This window comes from Hevea brasiliensis, chromosome 2, assembly GCF_030052815.1.
Source record: "Hevea brasiliensis isolate MT/VB/25A 57/8 chromosome 2, ASM3005281v1, whole genome shotgun sequence".
Lineage (NCBI taxonomy): Eukaryota > Viridiplantae > Streptophyta > Magnoliopsida > Malpighiales > Euphorbiaceae > Hevea > Hevea brasiliensis.
Genome location: NC_079494.1, coordinates 122,524,097 through 122,545,574, shown reverse-complemented (window position 1 = coordinate 122,545,574; position 21,478 = coordinate 122,524,097). Strand labels below are relative to the sequence as shown.

The 21,478-nt window shown below is 35.1% G+C and overlaps 2 protein-coding genes across 3 annotated transcripts; both read right to left on the bottom strand.

Moving 5' to 3' along the window:
• Nucleotides 1-494: 494 nt before the first annotated feature.
• On the bottom strand, nucleotides 495-16,182 carry LOC110669510 (K(+) efflux antiporter 2, chloroplastic). Of its 2 annotated transcripts, none has more exons than XM_058142110.1 (21): nucleotides 15,831-16,182; nucleotides 13,974-15,718; nucleotides 13,292-13,463; nucleotides 13,112-13,202; nucleotides 12,647-12,783; nucleotides 12,503-12,562; nucleotides 12,280-12,399; nucleotides 11,822-11,890; nucleotides 11,228-11,293; nucleotides 10,211-10,300; nucleotides 9,271-9,375; nucleotides 9,065-9,193; nucleotides 8,503-8,712; nucleotides 7,871-8,020; nucleotides 7,485-7,538; nucleotides 7,326-7,384; nucleotides 2,155-2,221; nucleotides 1,900-2,076; nucleotides 1,526-1,582; nucleotides 1,053-1,127; nucleotides 495-929 (listed from the first exon to the last, which is right to left on the bottom strand). In XM_058142110.1, exons 2-21 carry the CDS (start codon nucleotides 15,629-15,631, stop codon nucleotides 807-809), a joined length of 3,669 nt encoding a protein of 1,222 aa, XP_057998093.1. In that variant the 5' UTR covers nucleotides 15,632-15,718; nucleotides 15,831-16,182; the 3' UTR covers nucleotides 495-806. The 2 variants fall into 2 exon arrangements, with proteins under 2 accessions (XP_057998093.1, XP_021686901.2); XM_021831209.2 differs by having other exon boundaries at nucleotides 15,855-16,182.
• A 1,718-nt stretch (nucleotides 16,183-17,900) lies between these two features.
• LOC110669517 (LIM domain-containing protein PLIM2b) lies at nucleotides 17,901-19,863 on the bottom strand. The gene is made up of 5 exons (XM_021831219.2): nucleotides 19,367-19,863; nucleotides 19,159-19,258; nucleotides 19,018-19,043; nucleotides 18,713-18,805; nucleotides 17,901-18,333 (listed from the first exon to the last, which is right to left on the bottom strand). The coding sequence occupies exons 1-5, from the start codon at nucleotides 19,499-19,501 to the stop codon at nucleotides 18,064-18,066; spliced, it is 624 nt and encodes a 207-aa protein (XP_021686911.2). The 5' UTR covers nucleotides 19,502-19,863; the 3' UTR covers nucleotides 17,901-18,063.
• Nucleotides 19,864-21,478: the final 1,615 nt, after the last annotated feature.

The window sequence follows — 21,478 nt, the reverse complement described above, 5'->3', positions numbered from 1 at the left end:
TGCTATTTCTTTTCGTGTTACCTTCAGCCTTCAGGCTGTGGACCAAGGAGGGCTCGACAGAAATTTGGTGGTGCCCCCCAATACGCTCCTGTCCAAGGAGCAAGGAATTATCATTAAGGGTATGGTATCGTCAAATAATTTTATTTTTTTCTCGTGCAAAAATTATTTTCCGTTTCAATTTCAGGTAACAAAAACCGAGCATCGTTGCATATTTTATTGCGCGCTTTTCGTCAACTGTAGTTTCTTTTTGTCAAATCTTGTAATCGATGAACAATACTCTTTCCGTTTGTATCCATTTTTCTTTTCTAACATAGGGCAATCAACTTAATTCTCATCTCCTGTTTGTCCCCATCGACCTAGGATGTACTTCTTACAATGAAGTCCTACAATATGGTCAGCATCATCTACCACACAAATTCATACTATAATGTTTTTCAGGTTCATAAGGTGAATCTCACATGTAAAGCATATCAGGAGTTGGAAGAAAGAGAGAATGAAAATAAAATATTGTTAGAAAACAGTAAGATTCTCGGGTTCCAGTTCTTTCCAGTATCTTCTCACTAATGAGTCCACAACACTACTAGAACGCAAAAATAGAACAGATGTCATTTTTCTCATACAAGGTCCCAGAAAATTTTTTTGGACAAAAAGATTCGAATGATGATGAGCTTGGTATTGTCTCTTCTTTCAGTATATTCTGTACAATTATGCCAATGGAACATGTAATTGCGCTATACATTTTCTCGTATTATTTGGTTTCATTTTTTCCTTGGTTTTCTTCTTTGTATAACGGATTTAGGCAGGTTTCAAATTGCTAATGTTCCTTCGGTGACTTGGTTTTCATCTGAAGAGTCGGAAAGCTGAGTTTTGGGTTTATTCATCATACGAGAAAACCCATAACCAAGAGAACTTCCGCTAGCTTGGCATAGCTGCAAAGGTGAACTTTCAGCTATCAAATGTATGCACCAGTGCAAATTATGTGCTCATATCTACACTAACAAATTGCAATTGATTAAAATTGAGCATAAAAAAAAGGAGTGATCAGCAAGTACCTCAGTAAGCTCAGACAAGTGGCGTGACCTAAACTCATTTATAGTTGATGTGATCTCTGACATGGGCAGTTTAGCCTAAATGGAAAATAAGAAAAATAATAGAAATGAACAAATGATAAGAATATTAAGCATGGCAACCATATCATTCATCTTGAGAACTAGCATTGGTTTATCATAATAACAATTCATAGTACATCCAAAGTTCTCTAGCCCTTGGCTAAATCAAGCAATTAGATCTCCATGCACCCGGTTTATGAGTAGTCTGTTGTACAACTCATTAAAGTGGCAGTTAATACAAAGCCAACATGGAATTATTTTGGGGGTTGATGGCAGAATTTTCTGTGCTTTAGCTCCACACATAATTGGTTTCAACTTAAAGCCAGATTAAGAACGGTGTTTCCGTCACTTTGATACTTAGTTCATGCTGCAATAACATGTGACATATAACTTGGTCATAATTATTTTTATTTTACCTGTGCAAGAACAGCAGCTGCCAACTGTAGACTTGGTTCTAGTGACTCAGGGACAACCTGTAAATATTTACTTTCAACATCACAAAATAGCCAAGTAACTTGATGCATTAGATAAATGAAGGATAAAATAAAACCTGAAAAACTTATTCCAATTTGGAAATCATTTTTGGAGTTTGGAGACTTTGGACTTGCAAATTTCACATTAATAATGCCATATTGTTATAGTATCATTATGGAACAGCCGTTCCCTAACCCTGGCAAAGCAGATAGCCTCGTGCACTGGAGATGTCCTTTAATGCAATAATCACAGCTCGGTACAACAGAATCCCTCATAAAAGAAACAAAACTTCGTAAAAGAGTTATTAGAATATTACCGCTGTAGCCCCTGCCTTTTCCAAATTAAGGCCATGATCAACATCATGAGCACGGACAAATGTCTTTACATTGGGAAAATACTTGCTCAGCGCCCAAACAGTTCTATAATTTGCACCAGGTGTATCCAAAGTTATTGCCGCAGCACAAGCTCTTTCAGCACCAACTTTATGGAGGACCTAGCCGTACAACGAAAAACCTGTTAAAACCTGGACCTGCATATAATAAGCATATTCTTCTGATTTATTTAGCTTTACCTCTCGACTACCAGCATCTCCAAAATACACAGGAAGGTCAAGGGCACGCCCAACTGCCACTCTATCACTGAAAAAAGGGAATTTTTTTGTCACTTTTGATGCAGAGCATTTTTTGTCGAAGAAGCAAGTCAAATAACAATGGAAGTATGCTGGTTCGAAAATGAAGGAAAATAACAATTTTTTATCAAGTTTGGCAAAGTTGATTTTTTAATCTCTAGCAGTCCTAATTCACCTAGGACATCTTGTGAAGACTTCCAGCAGCTGTAGAAATTAGATTATAATTAATTAGAAAGTTTCTCATTCTATTTAGGACTTATTAATGTTTTCCTATCTTATCTAAGATTTAGATTTCTTCCTATTTTATTTAGAATTTTCTATTGTATTTTAGTTTATCTAAAATTTTTATTTAGTAGTTTCATATTCCTATTAGGTTTAAGAGATTAATATCCATAAATACCTCAGATTTTATGTATTTTGGGAATAGATGGTTATCAATAAAAATGCTGCTGAGAATTTTCTCTATTTTTCACTCTTGTGCATGGAGTGTGTTTCTATTTGAATTTCACGCTGCGTCAACTTTGGAGGAACCAGCAACATATACTCTCTTATTCATTTAATTAATATCACGGCCTTATGGCCATTATCATGGCATAGAACAGGCGAAAAATTATAATTGCTACCTTTTTCTTTCTTTTGTCCTTTTCTCTTTCACAGTAGCAATTATTCCAAATGGTGTTAAAAAATTAAAGAAACCACAATCAGCATCTCATAGATGATTAGGTCAAACTTTCTTTAATTAATTTTCCCCTTTTCTTGAGTTAGCTTGGTGGACAGACTCAAAAATTAGGAATGGTACATTGTTTTTCGCCATGATATACTGCAACAAGTGTGCAGATTTAGGCCCTGAGAATACCCATTTTATGCAAAAATGTTGAAGGATGGGATAATCTCCAAATTCCCCCTCCCCAAACTCCACCTTGAATGGACCATAACTTGGTTGAGCCATACTTGAAAAAATGTAAGTATACCTTCTCAATTTCCATTACAGTGTTAAGATATATACCATAAATAGCTAGGATATGTGTATCTGTAGTAATTGTGTGAATATATTTAGGTGCTAGAATCGTGGCTATAATTACGTATTTAATTAGGAAAGTATTTCCTATTTAGTTATCCTGTACAGATTATAAATTGACACCATTGGCTTGAGGGAATAATCAAGCTCTTCAATCATTCTCAATATTCTTCTTCTGTTCTATTTTCTCACATGGCATCAGAGCCCTCAGAGGGTCTGATTTGAAATCTGAAACAAAGTCCTCATAGGAAGGAACTGTCCTTTTTCCGGTCACTTTCTGGAAGTCCGTGGCTGTCACAACCTAGCCTAGTGAAAACTGCTCATATGGCTCAATCCGGTGAAAATGGTATTCTTCCATTACCTGATGGAAAGGATCAGGTGTCAGATTCTATCCTATTAACTGGAGCTGATTACAAGGAGTATTTGCAATATCAAACAGCTAAACAGCAATATTCTAGCAGTACTCATTCTGATAATTCTTTTGCTTATCTAACACAGTCTTCGCTCACTGGTCCATGGATCCTAGACTCTGATGCTTCTGATCATATATCTAGTAAAAAAAGTCTTTTCTCATCTCTAGTTTCTCCTCCAGTATTGTTTAAAGTTACTTTGCCTAATGGTTTACAAACTTTAGTTAAGGGCATAGGAAAAGTAAAAATCTTTCCATCTATTCCTTTAACCACAGTTTTGTTCACTCCAAAATGCTCATATAATTTAATCTCCATTAGTAAATTGACTAAAAATCTCAATTGTTCTGTCACCTTTACAGTTGACTCTGTTATTGTGCAGGACCGGAGTACGGGGAAGATGATTGAAGTAGGATGTGAGTCACAAGGGTTGTACCATCTTTCTACTTCAAATTCTCCAGTTGCTCTTCCCTCTACCACTTCCTCTAATCTTCTTCACAATCGTCTAGGTCATCCGAGTCTTGCCAAATTGCAAAAATTAGTTCCTAGTCTTTCTAGTTTATCTTCTTTTGAATGTGAGTCCTGTCAACTTGAGAAACAAAGTCATGTTTCCTTTCCCAAGCGAGTCAATAATAGGGCTAAGTCCATATTTGAAATTGTCCATTCAGACATTTGGGGTCCAAGTCGTGTCAGTACAACTTTAGGATTTCATTATTCTGTTACTTTTGATGATGATTATTCTCGTTGCACTTGGTTATTTTTAATGAAGACTCGTTCTGAATTATTCTCTATATTTCAAAAATTCTCTGCTGAAATACGTAATCAATTTGGTGTTCCTATTAAAATACTTCGTAGTGACAATGCAAAAGAATATTTGTCTACTCCCTTTACTCATTTTTTATCTTCTCAGGGTATTACTCACCAAACTTCATGTGCTTATACCCCTCAACAAAATAGGGTTGCCGAACGAAAGAATCGTCATCTAGTTGAGAGACTGCCCGCACTTAATGTTCCTCTTCGTTTTTTGGGAGATGCTATTCACCATAATGTTCCTCTTCGTTTTTGGGGAGATGCTATTCTTACTGCTTGTTACTTAATTAACCGAATGCCTTCTTCTGCTTTGCAGAATCAGAGTCCTCATTCCATTTTGTTTCCCGACCAAAATGCTCATCAGTTGTCCCTGCGTGTATTTGGTTGTATTTGTTTTGTTCATGATCACACTCCTGGCAAAGACAAACTCCAGCCTAAATCAATAAAAATGTGTTTTTTTGGGATATTTTAGACTTCAAAAAGGTTACAAATACCACAATCCATTTACAAATAAATACTTTGTGTCAGCTGATGTAACCTTCTTTGAAACATCTCCCTATTTTTCCTCCAACACCGCATCCAAGGTTTTTATTCCCATCGCCTTACCAGTTCCTACTCTTCCTCCACCACCAATCAGTCCACCACCTCTACACATCTCCTCACGTCGTCCTCGTCCTCCCACTAACACCATTGATGCTCATTTGCTTGATACAGGTACAACACCGGCTCCAGGTGACTCTTGCCCTCCTTCATCTTCACTTATTCCGGTCTCGCCTTCAACAAACGATGCTACTCCTCCCATTGCCATCCGAAAAGGTATTCATTCGTCTCAAAATCCTCATTCTATTTATAATTTTGTGAGTTATCATCGTTTGTCTCCTTCCTACTATGCTTTTGTCACCATTTTGTCTTATGTATCTGTACCTAAGACTGTTAGAGAAGCTTTGGAACATCCAGGATGGTGTAATGCAATGGTTGAAGAGATGACTGCTCTCCATAACAATGGCACTTGGGATTTGGTGCCACTACCGAAGGGCAAATCTACTATTGGCTGTCGATGGGTTTATACAGTCAAGGTGGGGCCTGATGGCCAAATTGATAGACTTAAAGCTCGCCTTGTTGCAAAGTGCTATACTCAGATCTTTAGCCTCGATTACAGTGATACCTTCTCTCCTGTGGCTTAGATGGCCTCGGTTCGCCTTCTTATTTCCTTAGCTGCCATCCATCACTGGCCACTTCATCAACTGGATATCAAAAATGTCTTTTTACATGGCAAGCTAGCTGAGGAAGTTTATATGGAGTAACCACCAGGTTTTGTTACTCAGGAGGAGTCTGGTTTGGTGTGTCACCTACGGCATTCTTTATATGGCTTGAACAATCTCCGAGAGTATGGTTTGGACGGTTCAGTACTGTAGTCCAACAATTTAGAATTTCTCGGAGTGAAGCTGACCACTCAGTATTTTTCCACCATAATGGCCATGATAAGTGCATTTATCTCTTTGTTTATGTTGATGACATTGTTATTACAGGAAATGATCATGTTGGGATCTCAAAACTCAAACAACACTTGTCCAGTCATTTTCAAACTTGGGATCTTGGGAAGCTGAAGTATTTCTTGGAGATTGAAGTGGCACAATCCAAGACAGGTATTGCCATTTCTCAAAGGAAATATGCTTTGGATATACTGACAGAGACGGGCATGTTAGACTGTAGACACGCAGATACTCCTATGGATTCAAATGTAAAACTTGTTCCTAGACAGGGGGAGCCATTGGAGGATCCTGGTCGATACCGGAGATTGGTTGAAAAACTCAATTATCTTACAATCACACGCCCAAACATCTCATTTGCTGTAAGTGTTGTCAGTCAGTTCCTTCAAGCACTAAGTAGTAGTCATTGGGATGTAGTTATCTGGATACTCAGATATATTAAAGGAGCTCCAGGACAAGGCCTATTATATGAAGACATGGGTCATTCACAGATTATTGGTTACTCAGATGCAAATTGGGCAGGTTCTCCTTCAGACAGACAGTCTACTTCAGGATATTGCATTATGAGTGGAGGTAATTTGATTTCTTGGAAAAGTAAGAAGCAAAATGTGATTGCTAGGTCAAGTGCAGAAGCAGGATATTGAGCTATGGCTTTGGCAACTTGTGAACTTATATGGTTGAAACAACTTCTCCAAGAGTTATGGGGAACTTAAACAAATGCAGCTAATCTGTGACAATCAAGTTGCACTTCACATTGCCTCTAAATCCAGTGATTCATGAGAGAACGAAATATATAGAGGTGAATTGTCATTTCATCAGACAAAAGATTGAATCTGGGTGTATTGGCACTAGCTTTGTTAGCTCAAATGACCAATTAATAGATATCTTGACAAAATCTCTCAGAGTCTCTCGGATTGAATATATTTGTAACAAGCTTGGAGCATATGATTTGTACGCTCCAGCTTGAAGGGGAGTATTAAGATATGTACCATAAATAGCTAGAATATGTGTATCTGTAGTGATTGTGTGAATATATTTAGGTGCTAGAATCGTGGCTATAATTACGTATTTAATTAGGATAGTATTTCCTATTTAGTTATCTTGTACAGATTATAAATTGACACCATTGGCTTGAAGGAATAATCAAGCTCTTCAATCATTCTCAATATTCTTCTTCTGTTCTATTTTCTCACATAAAGCATTTGATAAAGATATGATTCTGAAAGAAGCAGAGCAATACTTTGGCAGGGAAAAATAAAACACAGAACAGAAATATATGCAAATACCTCATTAAAATGTATAACAGGTAGGCAATGACCCAAAAACACACATTTGGAAGAATGAAAATCAGAAAATGTAAAAGCAGTCTTCTTCATATCCTTGGCTTACCTCCTCACATCAAGAGCAACAAAGGGAATTAACCGCTCTGAAAGAAGTTGTGCAATAATCTGTCAACCCAAAAGATTGAAATAAACAAATTTATTTTTCACGTTAGAGTTTGATCCATTTATCAAACCAAATATTTAGATATATAAATCATGTCACAACCTGGCCAACACGTCCAAACCCACAGATAATAATGTGATCCTGCAAATCATCTGTCTGCAAACACAGTCAAGGCAAGAGAAAGATTGATTAAACAATATTGGTAAAATTACCATGTCAAACAAATTTTTTTTTAAAACAAATCTAGTCTAAAATAGGGGGAAAAGGTACAGTTATAATAATAAATATAAAGCAAATTCAATAACACCTCCAAGATAAAAGAAGGAGGCTTATCCTCCAAAATTTTTACGTTCTCCACTTATTTAAGTGTCAAAATGCCATACTCATGTGTGACTATTCTTATTCTTATTCTCATCCAATTAAAAAATTTAGGCAAAATGCGAAGTCAAAACAGCAGTTGCCATAGTCTCTTATGTGAGGCATCTTACCTCACTCTCAACTGGTAAAAGACTTCGAACATCATGCTGCTCAAAACGAGAGGCAATTAACTGACCACCAGCAGCTAGCCATGGTGTAATAGCCATTGAAAGTCCCACCACAAGAAATAACAAAGATGATAGCTGGGGAGACATTATACCCTGCAGATCACGATAGTCAGTAAAGCACTAGATACTAGCCATACAAGTAGTATATTTTTACTACTTGCGCTATAAAAAATTATGAGAAGATAATTACATTTCCATAATCCAATATGTAATTCAGCAACTTGAAACGGTCTGTATATTTTACTTCTCAAACAACATGACTAGACCTATTATATCAAAAGGATCCATACTCATGAAATGACTAGACCTATTAAGAAGATAAATTTATGCTCAATGACTTCTATCTATTAATAAACTATTTTGAATTTTAAAACATCAAATACACAGGAGTCGGGAGATTTTTTTAAACACCAAAGCAGTTATTAAAAATTAGCAATGGACTTGCTATGAAACAGTAAAATACCACGTTGAACCAAATCCCATGAATACAAAAAACATATAAAGATCAAGCTACAAAGCATTCAAAATAAATCAAGTAATCATATGGGAAAAATGTAGTTAACAGTGTAGGAAACCTGATTAACAGCTTCACCAAAAGCCACAAATGCAAACTCTCCACCCGGCGCAAGAAGAAGACCAACCCTTATTGCAGATATGATTGAAATACCAAAAAGTCTACCAACCAAAGCAACCAACAAAGTCTTGCCACCAATTAAAAGTCCCAATGTCCCCATAATGACCGGAAAATTTGAAACAAGAAGCTTTGGATCAATGGACATTCCAACCTGAAAATGCACAGAAGGATTGTTGTTAGCTGTCTGGAAGATCCTCATTTATCAAAGAAGCCAAAAACCAATTCAATTACTCTAGTATCAGTCGTCTCATTCCAGAAATTTAATAATTTGTCATTTTGTTTAAGTTAAAAATAAAGTATCAAAAAGATGCAACATTTCAAGCTGGACCTGAAAAGCTACAATATTAAAAGAAAGAAGCGTTTTAAAAACTTGCAGTCTTCAAAGAAAAAATGATGCAAATAAATCGCTTTTTAGCTGAATCACCTTGGTTTGTGAGCAGTTAACAGATTAATATATAGTATATACAGACAAATCTTAACAAGACTTCATGTTGTGTGTCTACCGTCATGAAGAAGAGACCCAATAGAAGGCCACGATATGGAGCAATATCCGATTCAACCTGCAAGGAAAATTCAGTTTCTGCAAGGAGCAAACCAGCCAGAAATGCTCCCAGGGCCATGGAAAGTCCAGCCTGTCTTAGATAAAAACAAAAGTTTAGTAAAAAGTAAAATGAATACATTATTAACAATTTTAGATCGGTTTTGATACCCTGGCTGTAAGGAGACTAGTCCCCAGAATAACAAGAAGTGTATTGGCTGAGAATATCTCTGCATTTTGATTTTCTGCAATTTGTTTATAAATTGGTCGAAGCAGCTGCAAAAACCAAAAAAAAAGACATGAAGAAGCACAGGATTTATATTCATTATGTATTAACGAAGAAAAAGGCGTGAACTGTGTGAAGTCCTAGTAAAGGGAGAAGTTTTGCAAACATAGCCAATCAAGACAAATTGCGATGTAGAATAAAGGCAAACACTTCCTCTTTAATTATTATTTACTTCCTATAAGCAAAATTGTTTGCGCATAAGGTTCAGATGTAAATTCAATGTGCAAATAAATTGTCCCCAAACGTACATCCTGTAAGCCAATTGTAAGTTCAACTGACCTGATCAAACATTGATTACACTTGTGTAACATGTAGAAGAAGTCTATGCCCTATTGCAAGGTACCTCAAATTAATCTAAATACTATAAATAATATATTGACTAAAATGATCTTCTGAAGGACAAGACATACATCTTCAGCTGCAGAATGCATGGTATCAGGCTTTAACTAAATAGTGAACTGTAAGTCACAACATGATCAATAAATATCAATTAATGAATGTTTGTTAGCCTCAATCTTGCATTGTTCAAAATTTCAACACTTTTCAGACAACACTTTGCATTGCCATTTGCCACTTAGAGTTAGAGTTAATGTGACCTTACGCAAAGGACTTTATCAGAACTTGAAACCAAGATAATAGCATCACAAAAGCTCAATGGCACACCTCTAGGTGGAGGTGAAGGGTTCATAATCCAGCCCTTCTCTCAAGAACCAAAAAAAAAAAAAAAAAAAAAAAAAAAAAGAGAAGAAAATGAAAAAAAAAACTGAGAATACTAGAGCAGTTCAGCCACTTGAAAGTCATATTGCAGTTAGATTAAATACTTACCAAGCGTCCACCAGCAATTATAGCAGTAATGGCAAGCGCTGCCTTAACAGCAGCCAGCCCAAGAGCTTCAGCAATGGCTTGAAAACCAACCTGAGAAAGCAGCAGATTACATGACTCATTATGCTGACATCAGCAAAGCACAAAAAGAAAACAACTGTATGCCAATCACAGCTACCAGATACCAGAGTCAAGTTGAGGCTCAAAACAATTAATAAAATAATAATCCTACTATCCAAATACTTTACATGCTTTCTACTAGAAACAAAGAATGGATCTTGCATGAATGCTATTGAAAAAAAAAAAAGGGTTTCAAAGCCATCATAGAAACACTACATCTATTACATTTAAATATTCTGCAGAATAAAATGTCCTGAGAGATATGAAAATATAATGAAACAGAACTTTGATTCATTGAGCAATCTGATAATATACTCTATATCCCCCTTCCTTTAAACAGTAAGCATATTGATTCAATCAATACATTTACAGTTTTGCTTGTAATAGTTTTAGAATTTCTGTGCATCTCCTCCCCCCACCCTCCCCTTCATTGCCCCCCAACCCCCCACCCAAAAAAAAAAAAAGAGGAAAGAGTGAGGTTTCTTTTGGTATCCATTGCATTGGGATCACTGCAGTACCTATACAAGCTATTAACTTACCTGCATCAACCAAGTTTCTTTGCCAAATGGATTTTCAGATCATTCCATTGGATAGTTTTATATAAACATTTATCAGGCTATTCAGAAACAAAATGACTTCATTTTGAGATATGACATGCCAGTTCACGCAAGAGTGACCGTAAGCAATAAGGAACAAAGATTCATATCAATTTAAAACCATCGATGTAGTAAATCAACAATAATGTTGAGCAAATAGAATGTGAGGTTGCCTATGGCAAATGACTACTTATAACCATATTATAGAACAGACACACAAATTTTTATTTTACAATTATAGAAAAATAAAAACCACACCATTGCAATCAAATATATAGATATTGAAACTACTATTGAAAGTTACCCCGCCTTTGGACGAATTAGGTGAAATAAGAGGTATGAGTATTAGCAACACCACAACAGCCAAATCCTGGAAAGAAAAGAAATGGTAGGAAAATTAGGGTCCAAAAAAAGTAAGAAATATGATTGCATGAAATGATTAAGGATTCAAAGAGAATTAAAAAAAGAACAACAGATTTTGACCTTCATTTAAAAGTATGAGATGTGAGCATTCATACGCAAATCGGAGAAAATATAGTGTAATTGAAAAACTTACACCACACACTTTATTTGAAAACTAAAGAAATTACAGTTGTTATGTACTTGGCACTTGGCAGGATATTATACTCCAAAGAAGCATTAACAGCAGTACTTATTAAATGCTTATATAGCATAATTAATTAACATATTTTGCTGCAGAAGATTTTAGTTCATCCTCAATTATTGTGGAAGAGATGCAACCATGGCACACCAAAAACACAAAAGCATGGATACATATAATGTTAAATTGGGTAAATTGACTATACAAAGAACCATAAACCCCAAGCAGAACCTCAAAATCATGAACAAATGTTACCAAAACATAAGCTTTTTTTTTCCCCTAAAATTGTGAAGTAACCTGGAATAGTAAGACAGAGAATGTAGCACGCCCATGGCGCGATGTGCTCTCACCTCGCTCCTGTAACACCTGCAAAATAACTTAAATATTAATTATCTTATATATCATAAGGATGTTGATTGGTAGGTCTTTGCAGTCTTGAACAATACACCTGTTAAAGAAACTTAACTTAAAGCATAAGCATGTGATCATGGTGGTCGTAAATTACATCAAGCAAATGATTTTAATTATTCAAGAAGATTTAAATATGCAATTACATGCCAACATTTGGACTCGTGCAAGGAACTCATCATATCAATTAACATAGAGAAGTTCCAGGCAAACATAACAAACTTATTTGATTCAGAATGAATTTCCGCAGATTGTTGTTCCTCTCTTCCTTAAGTTAGAAAGTATTAGTTTAAAGAAGTTACAGTTCTCGGATTTAAATCAAATCAAAATCCACAGGAATCTGATACCTGCAGGACAACAGCAGTGGAAGACAAAGCAAGCCCATTCCCGATGACTATGGCAGCAGGACCAGGCAGCCGAGATACATAATGAGACGCCAAGCCAACAACCACCGCTGTCACCAAGACCTGTATGATGCATGCTAAGAATCAAAACTAACAAATTTATAAGCAAATAGCTCAGCAGCAGGCTTGACCAAAGCCAACTATGGAAAAAGAAATCCTCCAGTACCTGAGCAGAACCTAATCCAAAAACATATTTCTTCATGGAACTAAGCCTTTCAACAGAGAGCTGAAAAAAGAAAGAAGGCCCAGCTTTAAAAGTTTTGATTATTGTGAAGACTAAATTCAAGGTACAAAGTTTCAGTACATAGACCTCCAGGCCAATATTAAATAACAAGAAAACAACTCCAAATTCAGCAATTGCCTTTGTCCCATGCACATGACGAATAATAGAGAGACCATAAGGGCCGATCAAGATGCCAGCAGCCAAGTATCCGAGAACAGGACTACCTAAAATTGAAGATCCAAAGACAATCAAGGAAATCATATTATAGAAATTTGAATTTATTTTGGAAAGCAGTCCAACTGGTATTTGTCCAGATGATAGGGGGTGAAAGAGCAAAGTAACCTATTTTCAACCATAAAAATAATAAATTACAATTTGGACTACTTTCAATAAAGTATAACAGACCACGTAAAAGGAAAATGAAACAAAATCTAACAGAAGGCCCACCAAATATTAATGAACCAAAAAAACCAACTATGCCATTCTGCACCAAAGTTCAAGAGAATTTAAAAATAGGTAATTTAAAAATTTAAACTCAAATTGTTAAGTCACCTCCAGGAATCTTCTGAAACACGGGCACAAATATAACACTAGCAAGCAGTAACCACAGCACATCAAAGAGAGACGCCTCTTCCTCATTCATCTGTGAAGAAAAGAACGAGCAATCAGGTAAGGAATTAACGTGGGTTAAGCTTAAAATAAAGTACAAGTGAAGGTAACATAAAAGTGTGCCTCTTGATGAGGAAGCATTGCAAGTAGCTTTTTTATTCTCTTTGGAAATTTCTGTATGTGTCGAATTAGAGGCTTGGCATTTGAGGAAACTTCTTCAATGCTAGTGGTGACAATGTCCGTTTGTTGAAGCATCTGAGTGCTCCTTTCTACACGATTTGAGTAGAACGCAACCCTGTACGCAATTCAGCATGTTGTAAAAAGGCAACCTTTATATTAGATGTGAAAAATCAGTAACAGAAGCAGATAAAAGCATGAACTTGTTAAACCAGCCCATCAGAGGCATCTGCATTACCATAGCCAAGCAGTAATGTAACTTCTCTGCTAAATATTGCAATGAAAGAGAAATGTTATACAGATCTTAAACCAGGGCCTCAATATGAAATCACATTTCAAGGTATTCCCAGATTAAACTTGCAGATACACAATTTATGGAATGAAAAGATTTGGTAACTCAGAAACTTCATCAGTTGTCATGCTTAACATATTTTTTAATGTCTCAAAAATCCAAGTGGGCACATGGCATTTCTGCAGAAATATGAGAAATGTTAGCATATCAGATAAGTCATGAAGCACAAACTCACACTAGGCACACACAAATTACGTAAAATAACCTCTACAAAGCGATTCCAAATGTCAGTGATAAGTAATAAATGAAAAAAAAAAGTATAGAAGTAATACATACCCTGCTCCAAACAATAATAATCCAAGAACCAGCTTGGGTAATTGATTCCTTGCTGATTCGATGAGACCTTGGAAAACTGATGCTGGTGTGAACTCAGTCCCATCTACAGTGAAAGAGAAGAAAGATGCAGAAAAGAACCGTGAAGATTTCTTCAACAATGCCTTTGGAGTGTTAAGAGGTGAAGGTGAAATCTCTCTAGTTAAATCCTTCTGCATTTCCGGCTTTTTTGTTTGAACTCCACTCTTTGACTTTTCTGCTTCTATTTCAGTTTCCCTAGGCAATTCTAAATGGAGTTTTCCATTCTCTTGTTCACTAGAATCATCAGATTGATATAACTCTTTAACGCTGCTGGCTTTATCAGATAGTCTATCTACTGTTGGCTCACCAACTAAAGCATCACCATCGATCGGCACATCGCTTTCTTTTTCATCATCAGAAACCCTTCTTTCACTCACCTTCTCCTCCTCAACAACAGCAGCCTCATCACCAGATACATGCCCTTGGCTTGTTTCCAGGGTATCAACGAAAGAACTAGAGAGAAACTTCTCTGCCCTCTGTAATGCAATCTCTGCATCATTCACCCGTTGAGCAGCCTCAAGTTCAAAAGCAACAGCTTGCTCAGCCAAAAGCATTACATTTGCAACATCCTCTTCCGCTTTCAAAGCATTCATCTGAGCTTTCTCAGCAATCTCATTCAATCTGTCCACTTCCTTCTGCAATTCTTCCTTTCTACCTTGTAAATTCCTTAACTCTGCCTCACAACTTGCCAAATTCATTTGACATTCACTAATATCATTTTGAGCAGCCAAAAGTGCATTGCCCTCTTCCCCAACATCCTTTTCCACTTCACCCTCTCCAGAACCAGCTGGTGCATCAGCCTCTCCTTTTGCAACCTCAATCGATTCTATTGCCACCTTAAGCCTGGCCTCAGCCAGAGAAAGGGCCATTGTTGCATTTTGAACAGCTTCTTTGGCAACAGCCTCCTCATTAACAATCCCTTGAATCAAATCAAGAGTTGAGTTGACATCATTCCAAGCATTCGCTGCCTCATCCTTCAAGGCTATTGCAGCTTCTGAAATTCTTTGAGCCTTTTCCTCAAACATTGTACTATTAAGCCGTGCAACTTCCAATTCTGTCATTGGCTTCTGTAACAATTCCCTCAATTCATCCAAACTAGGCGCCTCTGCCTCCACTTCTTCTTTCTGCTCTCCTCCTTTGTCTCCCAAATCACTCAACTCCCCACCATCATCAGACCCCACTATTGAGCTCTCAGCACTACTCTCAACTAATTCTACACTTCGATCATTCCCATCAATGTATGCTAAGGAATCATTACCTTGACACCGTGACCTAAATCCCCTTGACACCTTAAAAACATCAGCAAAACTACAGAACAATGAGTTACTCGGATATTCACTTGATAAATGACTATGAAATACTCCGCTGAATACCAAACTCGAATTCAAACCACCGCTATGTGCAAAACTTTTCCTTATTTTCTTTGAGGACCTATCTTTTAAAACAATACTCGGATCAAGAACGTTACAACGAAAACTTCCATATCTCAACCTCGAATGTAACCGATTTGATAACCTATAACCTATGCCTTCACTGCGGTGAAAGACATTAGGTTGCCGGATACCACAAGCGAAATCCATAACTATGAGACAATCAATGCAAAGGAGTATCTATAGAAACACAGGAGCAAACAATCCACACACACTCATCGGCATTTAATCAAACACCTGGTAAAACAATAAAAAATGAAAAAAAAATAATAATAACTGAAGCAGACATATTTGACTGAATTGAATCGTATTTGACTGGGATAATTCAAAAAACATATATTATACATACATAAACATGAGAGAATTTACTGACCGATCAAGAGGAGCAAAGTTAGAGATAAAGCTCAGAGCAAAATCAATGGCGGAGTTTAAGAAGAGAGTAAGGGCAGAAATGACGCAACTGATAACAAATCAATGATCAGCGTACGCCTTTTATAATATTTGTTCTGTTTTAATATTGAAATGAAACAGAGAGGCAAGCGCCCAAGTGGAATAAAGAAGAGACAGCAATGATATAAATCTATATTTCGTTTCCTTTTCTCTCACTCTGTTTGGAAAGCGAGAAAATGAAATCCTACAAGCCGGGTGGGGCTCGCGTGGGATTGATAGATATTTTATTTGAATTTACTATTTCACCCTTCGCAGAGTCGGGAGGATTCAGGTGAAAATGGATATTCCATTGGAATTTTATCTTCCAGGTTTATAATATTTTGGCACGTGACTCATACGCTCCAACCATATAGGGAAGACAAATCGTTTTCGTGTCGTGTCGATAATCAACATATACGTCGACGTTTCCCTTTTGGCGGCTGCATTCGCTGGCCGTGATGAGTAATGGGCATTTTGCCATTGATAGCCGAAATAAAAATGGTGTTTTTTATTAATAAAAACGGGTGTTTTTTCAAGAGGCAACTTAATTAAGCTTTGAGGTATAACAAAACTCATACAAGTAATATTAGAATTATTTTAATGATTTTAGTATCTCCTATGATGAATAAGTAACTTATTCTTATCATTTTTTAACCAAATTTACTATATATAAAATTTATTTATTAAATTTTTAGAAAAATATTATATGTATTTTTATATGAATATATTTTATTTTTTATTAAGTTAATAAAATTTTTATAATTAACTATTTGATAAAAAAATATTAGTTACAAAAATCTCATAAGATATGAGTAGTAAAATTTCTTTGATTAATTTTATTTTTTATAATAAAGTTGTTTTACTTTATAATAAGATCAAACAATCATAAAATACATTATATTTTTTTTATATGTTTTTCATAATAATTTAGTTTCTAAACTTTAATTATGTTAATAAATTAGTTTTATTAACTTTTTTTCGATTTAAAACAATTTAATCTCCAAAACTTTATTTTATTAACAAAATAATTCTTACATCTAAATTTTATATTTTATATTTTATATTTGAGGCTTTATTTATTTTATAGAAAATAGTTTACACAAAATATTTTTTGAAAATATATATATATATATATATATATATATATATATATATATATATATATATATATATATATATATATATATATATATATTACATTTTCTAATGTTTATGGTACTAAAAAAATATTTCAATGGAAAATATTTTTATAATGAAATTAAAAATTAAGTCATTTTTAAGGAAAATAATATTTTTTTTAAATAAAGTCACTTTCTAAATTTATATAATTTTATTAAAATATAAAAATATTTATACATGCATAATATAAACACATATCATTAATTTAATATTACAATTAAATGTCACAAAAAAATTGTAATTAAATAATAATATTTTATGAAAATATAATATTTTTCATGAAAACTTTTTTTATATACAAGTTACTTTCTGCGAAAATAAATAAAGCTTTAAGTGATTATTATAAATATAAAATTTAAATTTAAAAATTATTTTATTAATAAAATAAAATTTTAGAAATTATTTTATTAATAAAATAAAGTTTCACGATTAAATTATTTTAAATTAAAAAGTAATTTACGGACCGTTAATTTAAAAGATAAGGACTAATTTATTAACAGATTAAATTTTAAAAATCAAATTGTTACTAAAAAAAATACTAGTAACTAATCTATGGGTTTTGCTGTACTTAGGAACTTGATAACAAATTACCCTTCTCAAAAAAGTAAAACAGTTTTTGAATTTTCTACCATAAATCCAAACGAAGTTTTGGACCTTTGCCTTGTTTCTTCGTCTACATATATATTTTTGCCAAGTTGTAATACAATATAATGAAATCAAATTTGCTAAATAATTAGCTATATCTTCCAAATGGACAGAGAAGATTTTCTATAATTTTCTGATTTTTCTCAAGAAAATGAGACACCAAGAATTTGGCAAAACTAACACAAAGTTCAATATATTGAATTCAGTAATTTTTTAAACAATTGGACAACAATCTTCAAAATGATGGCGCCATTTGCAGAATCAAAATAAAACTTTTATATAACAATTTGATGAGAAAGTAATTATGTAAGAAACCATGGTTTGCTTGTTTAAGACTGCTCTTCTGAGTTGTCTCCAGCAGGTGCTGCATCTGCTTCTGGCTCAGCCAGCTCAGGAGGTGGTGTGGAGGAGGCAGTTCTCTTATGGGAAGCAGCCTGGAGGACATGGCTATAGCTCCCTTTCTCCATGAACAGCTGAGCAAAGTGATGCTTGCAGTAGAGGACTCCATCAAGGGCAGCATAGGATGAGTGTGTGAGAGGACAACCTCCATGGGCACACCTGAAGCATGACTTGTGAAAACATTCTCCCTCCATAGTCACCTGCATTACCAACCAATCCAAGTGATCATAAGGTTGCTGTTACTGAAAATGGCTTTCCAATTGATTTTACCAAACCCCTTTCTACTTTGCTTGAATTGGTTACCCATATATGAAATAGACTCTTTACCTTGGCCAACATCAAATTTAATAAACCACTGATTCTTACGTTTCTTTTATTAAACAGTGCCTTTTTTGAGGAAATGGTCTGAATTGTGAATCTATGCTTCTCTTTGCGATTAATTCAAGTCATACCATTACCAACCTAGTTAATAGTAATCAGTATGCTCTTAGGAAATATTATATGCATATTTCTGAAAGGCAGATTCTTAAAATTCGTGAGCATGAAGATAGTAATTAAGATTTAGAGTTGCAAACCAACTTTTTCCAGCGGATACACTGTTTTGCCACAAGCAGAACACTTGTCTTGGGTTCCACTGAACAAGGAAGAGACTTTGCTGGGGGCCCTACTAGACTGCAACAGATGCCAAGATTCGTGTTTTATGAGTAATGAAACACAAAGATAAAATCATATAGCCACGTATGAATTTGAATGCCCTAAAAAATCTCATCCATCAGAATGATTTTCAAACTTTTTTTCATGCAAGTCAGATTGGATTAAATTTTACTTTCGTGGGACATCCAAATCCACCCTAAGCATATAAAATCATAGGACTCTGAGTGTACCGGGTCATTTTGCTTCTCAGTCTTGCCTGCAAGAACATTCCATATAGGCAAAATCTTGTTAGCAGGGGAACAAGTGATGGAACCTAAAAATTGCAGCAACACTCTTGGATATGATTTAAGACAGGGAAGAAAAGATCTTGCCTGTTTGAAAATTCTTGCTGAAATTGCCAGATTCCTTGAAAAGTTGCTCAAAATGAGGCTTGCAGTAGAGGACTCCATCCATGGAGGAGTAGTTGCTCATCTGTCATGGACAAAATTATAAAGAAATCCCAATTAAAAAGTTTCACTGACCATGATAAACCTTAAATAGAATTCACATAAACAGCTCTAAATCCTAAAATGAAAATACCACAAGAGTTCCTTTGCAGTGGCTGCATTTGAAGCAGGATTTATGATAAGGCACTCCTTCAAGGGACAACATATCAACGACGTAAACAGTCTTGTCACAAGCCTTGCATTTGTCAAGAGTCCCAGTGAACGCCATCCTTTGTTTCTTCCTGCTTCGAAAAGATCCAGAAGCTGGGAAAACTTTCAGAAGATGCAGAGAAAAAAAAAAGTATGTACTTGGGGTGATCCGAGGATCAAGAAATGTACGTTCAACAACAAGAAAAAAGAAAAAGAAAAAGAGAAGGCTGGAGTGATTATGTGTTGGTTAACTCAGACACATGGAAATATTAAACAAAGTCTTTGTGGTGTCAAAACTAAAACTGATTTATAACAGATTTGTATGGCTTTTCTTGTGATGGCGTAGATTGCATTGTATTGGCAATGGTATATGGGTGGACACGTGACAGGAGATCCCAATATTATGAGGTAAAATTGGAATGCTAATGCTCTAATTGTAGATGTTATCTGATAGGATGGGAGTAATAGAAGGCTGGTGCTCTGACTTATTCAATAGAAATTCTGATAGAGGTTAAAATGGAAAAATCTTGATCAAGGAAAATGAAAAGCTACTGTTTTTGCTATTTACTCAATTGGTGGTGGTTAAGTCAGATGAATGCCAACCATTTGATTGGTATTTAGTAACGAGCCGTCATCCAGCAGTTTAGATTAAGCTTTTTGGCTGCCAACACAACCATTTCAATCCCAATCCTAGCTTTATATGAAATACTATTTCTTAATTATGCTACTTGTTTACCTAGTTCATTCGGACCGCTGCATTCTTTTCATCTTTGAAGGACTGACTGAAATGAAGTAAGTAGAGCACACAGAAAGATTTGTGATATTGAAATTGCCACTGTAAGTTTTTGAGTTCAAGTCTCGGCTAGAAAAAAAAAGTTTTAAAAAGTTTTAGGTACCTGTGCAATGCTACGAGTATTATTGTAACACCCTCTCTTTAGATAGTTCGTACGTTCTACTGTTCTGGTGACCAATGTCTGATCGGACAATTAAAGTGTCTGGAACTATAATTAGATTAGAGTGAGGAGTCATAAATAATTTAAATAAGTGTAAGAAAAATTAAGAAAAAATTTTAGAAATAAAATACAACAAAATTAAATGAGCCGATGCCCCGGTGATGGGTGACCCTAACGTGAAGTTGTTGAAATTATGTGAAATAATTTTTGGGACTCCAGAGAATAGTCATTGAGGTTTCGATGACACTAGAATGCCAATAAAATGCTTAGAAAAATTTTTAGATCGGTACAGATAATTTTAGTCTATTAAGCAAAACGAATGGCATTTTGGTCATTTCGTCTTCAGGGATGATTTTTGGCCAACTTATTCAGTTAAATAAATAATTATTATGACATAAAATATAAATAAATATTGCTAAAGATTTAATTAAAAATGAGTAGAAAATAAAATGAATTAAATAGTAATTTTGACATCACTATGATGTCATTAAAACATTTCCATCCAATCCCATTATGACACCTACTTATAAACCTAATTAAAAGAGATAAAATTGTGTAAAATTAGAACACAATTTCTATACTCATCTTCCCCATTCAGCCGGCGCACCTTTCTCTCAACCTCCATGAGTGTTGTTTCATCTCTTTCTTCCATTCCCATGAATTCTCACCACTAAATCTTAGGCTCCCTTCATTAAAACTTATTTATACCTCCTGGGGAAGTGTTTGGCTGCCAAAAATTGAAGAGAAAGTGAAGTTTAAGCTTGGGAAAATTCTGCTCAAAAAAGGTTAGTGCTGCTACTCTTTAATTTCTCTTTAGGCTTCACGTTGGAAGCATGAATTGACTTAGAATTTGAAAGAATTGAAAGAAAATATCCATGTATGAGCCACTTCCATTTTTGGCAGCCATGAATTACAAAAGTGTTTGAAGAGTTTTGATGCAATTAAAGATGTTTATGGGTGGCTTTGATGGTAATTATGAGACTTTGAACATAAGTTGATGTGTGTGAAATAGGATTTGAATATTTGAGAATTAGGGTTTGAGTCATGAAGTTAGGGTTTTGCTCATTTGTTGGTGAATAGAAATCCTAATGGTCAATTAGTGA

What these genes read in the sequence shown, in the direction of transcription:
- LOC110669510 (XM_058142110.1), bottom strand. Translation starts at nt 15,631, where the DNA reads ATGGATTTCGCTTGTGGTATCCGGCAACCTAATGTCTTTCACCGCAGT. An exon ending in CTAATTCGTCCAAAGGCGGG is followed by an intron (nt 10,301 to 11,227) that starts GTAACTTTCAAT and finishes CTGCTTTCTCAG; the next exon opens with GTTGGTTTTCAAGCCATTGC. An exon ending in ACTTGTCTGAGCTTACTGAG is followed by an intron (nt 930 to 1,052) that starts GTACTTGCTGAT and finishes TCACCTTTGCAG; the next exon opens with CTATGCCAAGCTAGCGGAAG.
- LOC110669517 (XM_021831219.2), bottom strand. Translation starts at nt 19,501, where the DNA reads ATGGCGTTCACTGGGACTCTTGACAAATGCAAGGCTTGTGACAAGACT. An exon ending in CAGCAAGAATTTTCAAACAG is followed by an intron (nt 19,044 to 19,158) that starts GCAAGATCTTTT and finishes ATGTTCTTGCAG; the next exon opens with GCAAGACTGAGAAGCAAAAT. An exon ending in CTGAGAAGCAAAATGACCCG is followed by an intron (nt 18,806 to 19,017) that starts GTACACTCAGAG and finishes CATCTGTTGCAG; the next exon opens with TCTAGTAGGGCCCCCAGCAA.